This window comes from Pocillopora damicornis, chromosome 9 (assembly GCF_964200805.1).
Source record: "Pocillopora damicornis chromosome 9, jaPocDami1.2, whole genome shotgun sequence".
NCBI classification, from domain to species: domain Eukaryota; kingdom Metazoa; phylum Cnidaria; class Anthozoa; order Scleractinia; family Pocilloporidae; genus Pocillopora; species Pocillopora damicornis.
In genome coordinates, this window is record NC_142678.1 from 15531716 (window position 1) to 15544483 (window position 12768).

The 12768-nt window shown below is 36.7% G+C and overlaps 1 protein-coding gene and 1 long non-coding RNA gene across 2 annotated transcripts; one reads left to right on the forward strand and one right to left on the reverse strand.

Moving 5' to 3' along the window:
• The first annotated feature begins 3239 nt into the window (after window positions 1-3239).
• Window positions 3240-5087, forward strand: LOC113672411 (pancreas transcription factor 1 subunit alpha). The gene is made up of 2 exons (XM_027188695.2): window positions 3240-4266; window positions 4589-5087. The coding sequence occupies exons 1-2, from the start codon at window positions 3882-3884 to the stop codon at window positions 4744-4746; spliced, it is 543 nt and encodes a 180-aa protein (XP_027044496.2). The 5' UTR covers window positions 3240-3881; the 3' UTR covers window positions 4747-5087.
• A 936-nt stretch (window positions 5088-6023) lies between these two features.
• On the reverse strand, window positions 6024-12296 carry LOC113672422 (uncharacterized). The gene is made up of 2 exons (XR_003446327.2): window positions 12204-12296; window positions 6024-7186 (listed from the first exon to the last, which is right to left on the reverse strand). It is a non-coding gene; the product is annotated as an uncharacterized LOC113672422 (long non-coding RNA).
• Window positions 12297-12768: the final 472 nt, after the last annotated feature.

Sequence of the window (12768 nt, forward strand, 5' to 3'; positions counted from 1 at the left end):
CAAAAAAAGAAGATTTTTAATACAGTTTAGCTAGACGAAAGAAGAGGTGCTTTCTCTAAGCGCAATTTTCAACTTAAAAACCAAAATTTCTTGTATATCAGGTTTTAACAATAATAGGAAGTAATAACATTTATGTCTTCATAAATTTCTCCGTTGAAATACTTATATTTTGATGCAGTTTGATAATTCTTATTTAAATTTCAAAATGAGCCGAATCAGAGAAACACCTACTTGATTATAAACTGGGAACTGATAAAAGTAGATAAATATCTGTATCGAATTATGGCAATCTGACAATCGGAGCTCTACCTCTCCATAATTTTCCTCCAGAGAGGTTCATTACGGTACCTCTATCATTCATGATCAAATGGGTATTTTTCTTGCTCTCCAACACGGTAGCGGTAAATTTTTTTGAGAAACTAGTAACAACTCCTTACTTCAGAGAAAGTCCCGCGGTCTGGCAAGCGAGGTTGCCAAGAAGCGCGGGAAAGTTGGATTCTCCAAGAAGTTATCGGTGAGAAAATTTGTCGATGTTTATGTCCGTTTTTAAAGTTTACTGTCTGCACCCTTGATCTAATTTTAATTCACCAGAATACTTTAGTTTAACATATAATATGAATACATCAGATATTTTATAAAAAGAGTTAACAATGATTTTGGAAAAAATTATCCGTGATTGGTAAACGGCGATATCATTCATCATTTTGCTTTAAAGAGGAAGCCGTTTATGTTTTTAAAATCAGTCAGTCTTTCATTATACAGAATATGTGGAACGATGCGCGGACTGAGTTCGCAAATATGCGTTTCGGGTTTGTCTATCTCTTTGTTCTACCCATGATTTGGTAAAGAATTTCAAATTTGCATGTTTCTCAAAGACCAAAGGTTGCACATTACCAGCGCAATATTTGTAAAAAGCATGTGCATAAATCAATCAGATAGGCTTCTGCGCCGTTCACTTTTGGACGCAAAGCTACAATTAGACGATATCATTAAAGTATGTCGAGTAATGAATATGGTAATTGCAGTGTACTCTTGTATTCAAAGACAAAATAACTACTATAATAATTAGAAAAAAGAAACAATATGCGGAAGCTTTGAAAAACAGATAGGTCTGTCGAATTCGATTGTGATTCTTAAGATTAATGGTTGCTCTGGACTAACACAGCAAACTAACCGCTAAAAAATCAATTGAACACTGTAACTGATGAACGATTTAAGATATTTTTGCAAAGAAAAGCACGCAACCGTGGGCTAAAATCGTAATTCTTTCGAAGCAGCACTTATTTAGTTCGATGGCATAAAACATCAGCATAAATTCAAACTGTTTCCTCCGAATTTTTATCTCAAGAAATGTATTTATTTAGTTTTTTGCTAAAGCTTTAAAGTAAACGTCTTCTCACACCGTTGAACTTACAAACCATTCTTTGTCTTAAATGACAATATCAAATAAAACAACTCCCTTTGCGTCGAGAATGAATCAAGAACACCGACCAAAACATATTGAATCCCAGGTCACATTTACTTTTGAACGAAAAACCCAGGAACAATAACTGTGCCCGACTTTTTTTAACTGAAGAATAATTTTGTCTTAAAATATCTTCATCAAATTTTTTACAAGGCTTCAAATTTGTTTTAAGAAAAGATAACCAAGCGCTAGGATAAAGATTTGTCTTCTCTTTGAACGATGGCAACAGTTTGTCATACAAGCACATTGGGGCAATTAACAAACTCACAACAGTTCCATCTGTTTGCTTCTTAGAAACTTGAAACAAAATGACGATTATTTTTAGTGCTTCAGAAACAAGAAGTGCAACAATGGTTAAAGTAATGAAAGGCACTCGAGTAAGTAAAATATTAAAGAGATTTCAACTCAAACACGTGCATTTTAAGCGTGTTGTTTTTTTTCCCATACACTTGAATCAAAAATCAAAATATAATTCAACGGGCGAATTTTTTCCCCATTAGACGTACCAATTTCCTTACATTTCACTCTCCCGTAAAGGCAAGAGTGGTTTTAGGGATTTCTACTTTTTTCAAATAAAAAGAACGCTCTTTCTGTAACAGCTCATTAACTCGAAGTAAATGGAAACATTTTAAAAGATTCGATTTCGTCAATTTTGCGCGGCAAATTATCTGATCGTTTCATTTGATCGAAATTTGTTATTAAAAGTTAAAATAATCGAAAGCAAGGGAGACTGCCTATGCTAATGATTATAATACCTCTCCTTGTACTTTACACATTAACGCACATCAATTGCTGATACAAATACTCGAAAAACATCTGTCTGCCTTTCGGGAATACATAAGCCGGGAATGATTGTATAAGATTGCGACACAATTTGGACTTTACATCTCTTCTCGAAAGATCTGTATAAAAAAACTCGTTTCTCTCGATACTAGTTACGACAGCGACGACTTTTATTTTTCGAGTATCGAGAGAAATGATTGCCTAGTGTTTGAAACACATCGTGTAAAAGGAGGACTTTTTTGACATTTAACTCCTAAATCAGAGCTCATTGACAAGCGCTTGAGGCTACAATGAGTTTGGAATATGACATTAAATAGCGGTGGACGCTGATTACAATCGCTGACTCCACTGTTCCCATACAATGGGGCAATCTCGTTCAGTTTATTATCTTTTATACATTGTTTACTCGCCAAGCGCTGTCCTTTTGTTCAGCTTGGTAATCTCAAAACATCTCCTTGCGAGAGTTCCCAATCGAGCTGAATAAAGGCCATCGAGAATTTAACAAAGCATCCAAAAGGATAATCTCGATGAATTTGAAGCAAAATAGCGTTCGTTTCACAGTTTCGCCCGGAAATAACGGATGGCATAAATTACTATCACCCAGAGACGAAGAATAATACAGTATTCATATTTGTCGCGTCCAGCCTCTGTCATATTAACTCAATTCAAAGAAATGTGCTCTTCTGTGAGGACGTGGACGATTCCTTGCTGTGCCGAACAAAATTAAATTATGGCACAAAACAAGGTATTTCAAACTTTTAATACCAATAACCCAACCGAGCAAAACGTGTTTCGCAAAACGTTTGTCATTCTGTAGACTCCAAATCAACATTTGCTTTTTTCTCTTTTTTTCTCTCGATCGTGTCTTTGTTAAATTTGTCACCCATGACGTCAGAAAGGTTGGTGTGTTTTCGTTCGGTCGTATGCGAATCAAAACACTGACTTCATTCTCGCTGTCAAAGTAATAAAATCTCTTTGATGATGAACGCTTGAGTTTTGTTTTAACGTTCGCGATATCTCAACAACTAATTCGTGTTTACGCAGTCACTCAAAGCCCGAGAAGTTTGTTTGCGGTTTGAAACCCAGCCGAGGTTGCTCGGGGAAGTTGCTCTTTATCTCAAGTACGATTGTCATTGTTCGATTCGTCATTCTCTTCGATACAAACGTGGAAAAGAAAAGGGAAGCAAGGAAGATTCTCAATTAAAAGAACTGATTAAATTCCAAAAAAATTGGTTTTTCTAAGCTCCGAACAATGGCTCAAAGCGGCAGGTTTATCTCGTCATTATTATTCCATTTCTTTATTTAGATATCGCGAATTCGTATTTACTGCCTTTTAAACGCAAATCAAGCGATATGAAATTTCGTCGTGCATTGAAAGTTTTTGCATAGTTTTATTAAACGCTGAACTCACACTTAGTTGCAGTCGGCAGAATACTCATCACAATAGAAAAGTGACACAGCTCTGTATCGAAGCATTGTTTCTCATGCTCGCCTGTGATTGGTTCGTTGGCCGCCTAAAAGTGGCTATAAGTCGACCGACTTGTGAGAAACGTGTGCCAACTGTGTATTAGCTGGAGCGAAAAACCTTTCAGGAGCATCAAGTCTCCCCAAGGAAAATCTTAATCGTTAACAGATGGAGAGCCCGATCACTTTTCGTGAGAGTCAGTCGCAGTTGACAAGTCAATTTCATTTCACCTCCGCGGACCATCACGAGAAAAACTTGAAGCGAAAGCGAAGAAGGAAATCGCCAACACAGCAAATCGCACAACGACATGCAGCAAACTTACGCGAACGAAAACGGATGCAAAGCATAAACGAGGCATTCGAGGGCCTTCGACATCACATCCCCACGCTACCTTACGAAAAAAGACTATCGAAAGTCGACACTTTACGACTAGCTATCGGATACATTGGTTTTCTTACAGAAATGATTAGTTCGGATATGAGCCACAGTCAAGCGCTACAACCAACATCTTCGGAACAACCCAGAAAAGTTATGATATGCCATAGAGGTTTCGGTGAGTACATGTTGGAGTGAATTTTTCGCTTTGGTAACTGAAGTTTATACCCATCTGGGAAGTTCTCACGTACATATAGGGCTGATGGCTAATAATCAAAATGACGTTTTGGTCATTTTTTTGCATTTTATAAACTGCAAATTAAAGGAAATCTCGCCAAAATCGGTTGGAAAATCCTTAAAGAGCAAACAAGAGCTACCCTTACCATTCCATATAACACACGAGGCAAAATCCACATATCATTTATACATTTCAACTCTTTTATTGATATTCTTCGTGTTTGCTCACTTTTTTTTCCTCGCCTTGTTTTCCCTTTTGGCAGGTACTCAAGAGTACGGTCTTCCGCCATTAACAGGCCATTCACTGTCGTGGACAGATTCGAAGAAACCCAAACTATCGTCCAGTATTATGAAAGCGAAAATTTGGACCCCTGAAGATCCTAGAATACATAACAATGCAATGTATCCTTCGCCTTTGTGAGAAAAGGAAAATACTGTTAATTACACTTTATGCCACGGCAAGGAAAATATTGAACTTTAATTGCAATTTAGCAGAGGTAGAATTATTTTTTAATGATTAGCTTGTGAGGATGACATTGTAATATATCTGGAAGCCCGAACGAAGTTTTAATATAAAGAGAGATTTTTTTTTTCATTTGTGGGTTAGTGTAGTGTGTCGTGTTTGCATTTTTCTCTGAGGGAGGAATTCTAATCAAATAAACTTAACGGTGACTGGTTTTTCTGTAAAACGTTTTTGTAAATTTTTTCTCTCTCCAAGCTAAACACATCTAGAATTTGTACATTAAAAAACGTTGAATTCCACATTACTTTTGTGATTTTTATTTTTGGGAAAGTTAAGTGGCATAATCTCTTTGATAAGTAAATTTATGAAAAATATAATTCGTCATGGGGATAAACTGTACGGCCTTTTGTTACATTTGAATTTAACAAAAGAGTGAATGTGGTCTCACTGCGCGGGAGACTTAATTTACATAAAACTGCTCGACTTTTCGTAGCTCGGTATTATTGGCAAATTAAAGATTAATGAGCTGCGCAAAATATAATCGCTCTGAAAAAAGAACCGGATCATGTTTGCTTCCTCTCTCCTCAACGAAGGCTCAAACTTCAGGGCGTTTGTCTTGTGTCGTGGAATATTATAACTAACAGGCCTTTGACTTTACCGTGTGTACTCCTTGTGTCATAAAGAACCCTATCAGATTTCTAAAGACTCGTATAGAATGGTTGAGTAATCGTGTTTCCCAGGAGGTCTTTTGGACTGTGCAGACCTCACGGCACCATCAGACGAAACAAGGAGCCTCATTTGTCGTGTTTCCTAAGAGAAAACGTGGGTTTACACCAATGAGCTCTTGATCTTATCGATCAAGGCTGCCCTCTTTGCACGTGCGGGCGTGTTTGCCCTTCCAAAGGCTCGACCGTAGAACATTTGTGCAATGTAATAGCTTAGGGGTGTCACACCCCTCTGAATGTTGAGCAACCGAGCGTTAAGGGGCTTTGTTCTATGCTCCTCACTCACATAAGCATTCCAAAGTGGGATGGGCTGGGGATGGGTTTTGGAAGCCCTTGCACGAGACCAATTTTCAGGTAACAGGTAGATAAATGCTGTAAACACTGGCCACGAACGCAAGGCATGACATTTTATTAAACAACCTGCGCTAGACAAACGAGATTTTAATCCGTTGGTGTGAATATCGACCCCAAGTCTTGATACGCTTATTTGCATGAGCCCCAAACGTGTTATACTCTTTATCAGGGGGATATATTTAAATGATATTGGTACACACGTTCACTTGCATGGATTAAAGCGATAATGGCCGACGTAATTGCTTGTGTCGGTTCTGGCCTATCAATACAAAATACTGTCTCCGTTGCTGAGACCAAGAAGCATATTCCTATCGCAGCTGCGGGAAAAGTATTGTTAAACAGACAAGAGGCAGCTGTGACGAGCCATTTCCAAGAGCAGCTCCATTTAAAAGAAAGGAGACAGGTATTATGTGTGCACACGTTCGAAGATTTACACAATTGGTAACAACCTGCGAGCTTCTGAATAGCTCTTTTTTTCATTAACACACTGGTCGATATCTACCCTGTGGAGACGAGACGTGATTGGTCGAGAAACGACACATGAGTTTTGTATAGTGCGCCCTGAATTAACCAGACCCTGAGCTATGATCAATTATTTGGCCCTTTCAGAGCTTTGTTTCAATTGTCAACGTCTCCTGGCGCATTCACCAGACGCATGCAATCGATTCAGAGCCAGATCTTGATGGCAGAGGAGACGAGGTAGTGTATATGAAACAGCACTGTGACTATGGTCTCCTGTCATAGCCCCCATTGTCTGCTAGATCGAGCGTGAGTTTCAAGAGCGGACTCTTCTTCCGACTTGTATCCTTTATTAAAGGTGTTACCCACGCCATGCAGTGAATTAGATTTTTCTTTTGTTTGTAGAGATTTAAATAGGAGAAGCAGATGTTTTTTGGGCTTAAAAATAAATCATGAATGTATAATCAAGGAGGATTCGTCGGCCAGAAGTCTCTGGAGGGAGCTGACAGAGATCATTCTCTGCAGAGACCCCCTCAATCCTCTTAGAATCTCCCATCTTCTTCCAGGAACGAAAAAGCAGCAAAAGATGGAATATTTCATTGAAAACAGTGTTTATGATGTGAAATATATTAATTAACGATGGATAGTAGTAGTATTGTTTTGTTGTATGTCAACACATTTGACTGTGACTCGTAAAAGGCTTTTAAAATTTGCCAAAAACACAAGTTACTGAGCACGTTTAGCGCTGGTAATTATGTTAACCAGCGAATTTTCTCAGTTCACAAGTGAATCAAGCCAAAACAAGCTTCCTCTTAGAAATGACAGTATTGGGGTCGGCTCAATGTTATCGAGTGAGCGACCTAAGAAGCAAAAAAATACTGGAGTCACAAAAATGCCGCAAATTTATGCAAAAAAGAGATCTTTTTTCATGTTTTATTCATATTTAGCCCTTGGCGGGAACATCAGTGCCTTGAGAAGTATTTTTTCCCATTTATGAGAGTTTTATTTCGATATCGAAATTCAACGCAGCATAGAAAAGCGGTGTTTAACGTAAAATTTTTCGGGGGTTTTAAGAGAAAGTTCTGCGCATGCGTTATTCAAAAGAAAACGTTCGAATTCACCTACAACTGTTATTGACAATTATGTGAGCGCTATGTTAGTGACAACTAATCGCTTTCTCCAGGTGTGTTTGCTGTTTATCGTCTTCTTAACTATGTTCCCTCGCTTTGAATTCTGCTATCTTCTTGTAACAGGTAAAACGAAAATTGTAGCGGACAATTCTCAGAAAAGTATGAATATTTAATTAACTGTGGGTCTGCAGACTTGGCGTTTCCGCAAACACTCGATGTGACTGTTTGCCGCGGAAGTTCTCGAAATGTAACTTACACGAGAGATTCTATGGGCGTTGGAAATCGGATCGGTGATGTAAATCCCTTAACAAACACTTTTGGTTAGGGTCTGTTAGTGATCTGATCTAAAATTTGAATCAAAACCTCGAATTTGCCATTCATTCATACGAAGCACAGACAACTTACAGGCAATCTTAAGAATTCTGTGAGATATTCACGTCTTTTGTAGTTCAAAGAAAGGAAAACCCCTTCCTAAAGCCGACCGCAATGGGGTTCTTGGTAAGGCGGAATTTCGCTCGTTTTTGCATAAAAATAAACCTAGAGTTTTCCATAAAAGTAATCATTGCTTGTGTTTGTAAAGTTTTTCGCTCAACTTGCAACATTGAAAGGATTTTTGTGGCGAATGTCAGAGTAAATTCGAGAATACAGTCATGAGTAATGAGAGGTTCTTACAATTCTCAAAAGTCAATCTTGTTCACTGCACGGATCATGACAGCATTTTGGCCACGTGCTTTAAATTGAAGCTATAAAAAAGCTGTTGTTTTGAATGCTAAAATGCATACAACTTATTTCATTATTCCTAATTCAGAGGCAAAGGTGACTTTTATTCTCCAATCTCTGATTTTTATCAATTAGATTTCTGCCGAAGAATTGATCTTTTGTTGAGGCACAACAGAAAAGCCTGCCAGGTCAATTATTGGCCAGAGCCGTTGAGATAAGTGAGGGATTCGTGTTATATCATTTTCAGCCAATTTTACCGACGACTTTACCGTCAATTCACCATCTAGATGCGCATTACATTTTAAGCTTTTCAAAGTGCTGACAAAATTCACTTAAACAGCTTCTTAACTAATACTGTATATTGTATAGATACCTAAGTGTTACTTGACATCTCGGCACAAAAAAAAAACCTATGTCAAAGAAATCAGGTTTCCTGCAGTGATGATGTATAAGTGGTTTTCTTCCTCGTATGTATTTCGCTCCAAACAATAATTAAAACTCTAAGCAAAATTGTTTTTCTTAAATACCCTTACGTTACAATGAGGGCATCAAACTCTCAGATAAGATCCGCCAAAAGCTGACTTCATTTAAATGAAACAAAAGAAAGCACCGCAGTAGATAATATTTCTGGCTCAATTAAAAAAAGGAAAAAAGTCTTTACAAAGCTTGCTTTAATTTAGGCACCTTTTCTTCGCCGAGATGATTAATAATGGATATTGGCGCTACTCTCAAAGAAACACTATTTTAAAATTTCTCGCAGGCAAGATAATTTTCGTGTTTCGAATTTCGTAAACCATAGTCTACGATTAAAATTCGTAAAGGTAAAAAACCGTAATTTTGTGAAAATGAAAAAAATTATACCATGCTTAAACTTGTGATAGCTGTAATAAGCTTGTTTAATAACTGCGAAAACCTCACTCGCCTGTCTCGTAATTAGTTTATACTACACGAAGAGGAAAGTATCACTTTGGACAACTAGCAAGTTTCTGATATCCATATAGAATCAACTGAAGGAAAAAAGAGGACGCTGAGGCAAACGAAAGTCTTTTCCTTTCCTTTTTGTGCCACATAACTCTTACTTAAAGTTGTCAAAGCATTTGCGACTAAATTTATTTTCAATTATTAGCGCCTGAAAGAAAAATATTAAACAGAAAGCCAACTTAAAGTCATTAATGTATCTTTCATGTCCGGTAACCAATTTCAAGCCTCCTATTGAAATGGCTTCCGTCATTTTTTTTTTTTTCTTTTCTGAGTTAAGATCTAGGTCATTTCGCCCAGTTTCATTTGTATTCTACCTCAGAAAAAAATTTTACGGGTGAGAAAGGATACATTTTAAGGCGATACATCGTGTCTTGCAGTCCTTTTGTTGGCTCCTGTTAGAAAGCCCAAACAAATACTACTAATATGTTAATGAGATTTTAAATGCGACATACAAAATAAAGACACGATCCCATCCATTATTAACTTCAATTAATGCATTCTTCACTAATAATTGTTTGTTTAGTTTTTCCTACAGCTGCCCCAAAACACTTCGTACCGTGGGAACAGCACATATGGTAAAGATAATTCGTCTCACAAAACAGAATAGCAGCAATTTTAATTTCGCTTCGGCGTGAAATTTTAATTCAAAACACCGCAAAATTAACTTCGCAAAGGCCTCGTTTTTGAGTGTATTTTCTCAAGAAATTAATCATCCAAACTAAAACTGAACTGAATGAAAGATGAGTTAAAGTTTACTAAAACAGGACTCCTTGAGTGTTTTTGAACGCGAGAAATGTTGACGCGTGTGGCATTGGAGAAATTGTAAAATAACAATGATGACGAACATACCGTCCCGAATATAATTTTTTTGTTTAATTTTACCCGAGCTTCCTGTAATTTTGCGTAAACGGTGGACCGGGAAATGGCAATATATCTAAAATCCAAGGAATTTCGAAAGAAAATAAGTCAGCATTTTGTGGTTTTTGGTGGTTTAGTTTCTGATTTTTTAATGTCATGTGTACTCAATATCAGATTAACAAAAGTATTGTTTTATAATTAACTGAAAAAATTGCATAACTTGTGCTTTCCTAGCGTACCCTTTCGATTTTCTAGCCATAATTTTGGCAAATATTTAAGGCTGAATTTCTTACAGATCTAAAACTCTTTTTGATGCTATTGTTTCGCCGTGTTTACATCTCTGCTGGACATTTCAAAAAAACCAACAGAAAATTTGTCTTGTAATTAACCCCTTCGATACTTCCACAGTGAAAACTGCCGATTAGTGTTGTCACCTATTTGCATTTTGGTGATTAAAACTCAGTGTTAACTGAAAAGAATCTTCAGATCCCCAGAGATAAATGACAATGTGTCTGATTACTAAACTTATTTCCTATCCGGCCGAAAGCTGTTGTTAATGGCACAAAGATTAAAAATTAATGAGATCTTCTTGGGAAGACGGAAAAAGTAAATCCTAAGATATATCAAAAAAACGATGAAATCAATTTCCTTTTATTTTTGTACTTAAACGACACGAGCGAAATTTGACGCTTTCTTTATCAATTGAACGCTAGGGTAATATCTCTCGCAAGCCCTAGGCTTTTGTTTCGCTTTTGTCATTATTTGCCGTCCGTCAATTTGTTAAGTTGCGAATAACTTTAGACGTGTGAACTGTTATCTATATTATGAAACAAGCCGCTTTTATCTCTGAAGTTTTGAATACGTAAAATTTGTCTCTCCGAGTAAAATTTACCCGACTTCAAATGATGTTAACCCTCATTGAATATTTTTGAGCTTTCACGTGGCAAAATAAACAAAAACACTGAGCGAATACTTTGAAAATTACGACGACAGAATTTTACTAAAACTTGCCTTTGGTGCGTAAGTTAATTTTCCAAGGCGATGTTCCCGGCACTATACCTTCTATATTATCAGAATTGAATTTAACATCTCTTTTCAACTGTTTGACGCTGAATGTATCATGACAAATTTATTTTCTACTCGAGCGAGGTTTTCATCCTCACCATTGAAGGAGCGAAAATGAAAGGATTTCTCTCTAGGAGACTGTTTCAACCAATTGGAATCTTTTAAGGGAATCTGACTTCAAAATAGTCTACGAAATTGAATTTTTTTTATCACAATATCTTTGCTCTTTGCCCACCAAGGCTTGTTTTTTCAGCTTTCAATTTAAGATTCTTTAAAAACTGAAAAGCGTGGAACGCTAACAATAAGGCGGCTGTTTCATGAAAATCAAATTGACTGATAATAAGTTTTCCTCTAGGAAACGCAATTTTCGACCAGGAATTTTTCAGAGCATATTGAGAGGTCTTTAACTCGGTCATTTAAAATCTTAAAATTTAAACAAGGGGAACCTCGGGGCAAAATTCATGAGTCAAGGTTCAAAATAGTTTTTGAAATGATAAAACAAAAGTACGACTTTTGATATCACTTCTGTATCCAAGAAGTCTCTGGGTTATCTGGGTTACAGCTGGCTTTCCTCGCACACAAGCAAAGTTTTAAGTAGTTTGTGTGAAGCATTTTCACGTTCTCTTTAGTAATTGTTATGAGAGAAGGCGTAAAAAATGAAGAAAAAAAAAGTAGATAGGCTTAAACAAGGAAAAACACATGTGCAATATTGTAGTCATATATAAGTTTCAGTTCAGGATTTCTTTGTGGAATGAAATCGGATTTGAATTTCATAGAAAAAAAATTGAAATGAGCGAGAAAATACGCTTGGCATTGACGAAAAAACTGTTCGAAAATATTCAGGACTACAATTTTTTTCCTGATTCATTTGGGAATGCATTTGCACGCAAAGTTTCTAATGTAAAAAGAAACGTAGAGCTTGCCTTTTCAACTTGGTGAAGTCTCCCGAGCAAATATGACTTGACTATCATAAACCTTTCTCCCTCGAGTAAAAAAAGTGATTCTCAATTTGGGTAACCAGAGAAAAAATACCCCAGTAGCATCGAGAGCACGCAATATCCAAAAATAAATTTCAACATGTGTAAAGATTGAAGAAAAAAATAAACACATCTTGTATACAGACCTTTAAGGTATAAAGCTTTACGCGAGCCTCACGAAAATTGAACGCAAAGCAACGAGTGACTCAAACGTGCGCGACGGTGCCGTCGATCACAAATGAGATTCGCTGGGAATTTGCGCGCTTTTTATTAATCCAACCGTGAGAATTTTAAGCAACAAACTTAAACCGAACATAGTGTAACTTTCTCACGGACTGTTAAAAATTATTATGGAAAATTATTAAAATCCTTTTAAACAAACAACCTACGGATTGCATCTGCTAGGTCTTTAAGCTTTCCTTGATTTGAATGTCCGTCAAGATTTTATTTTTGAGCTTCAAGTTTTATTTCTCAATTTTAAAGTCTTGCTGAGACTGGTTTGCAAAATAAAGGGTGTCTAGGAGATTTCTTCTCTTACAGCAAGCCTTATCTTCACGATTCCATACTGCATCTTTAAAAAAAATTGAAATTAAAAAATTCACAAGACGCAAATCTCTTCGCGACCAGACTTTATGGGATAAACGACATTAGTTCATTCATCAAGATAAATTGTTTTTTAATTGATTCCTTTTCCTCGGCTTCTTTTGGCAA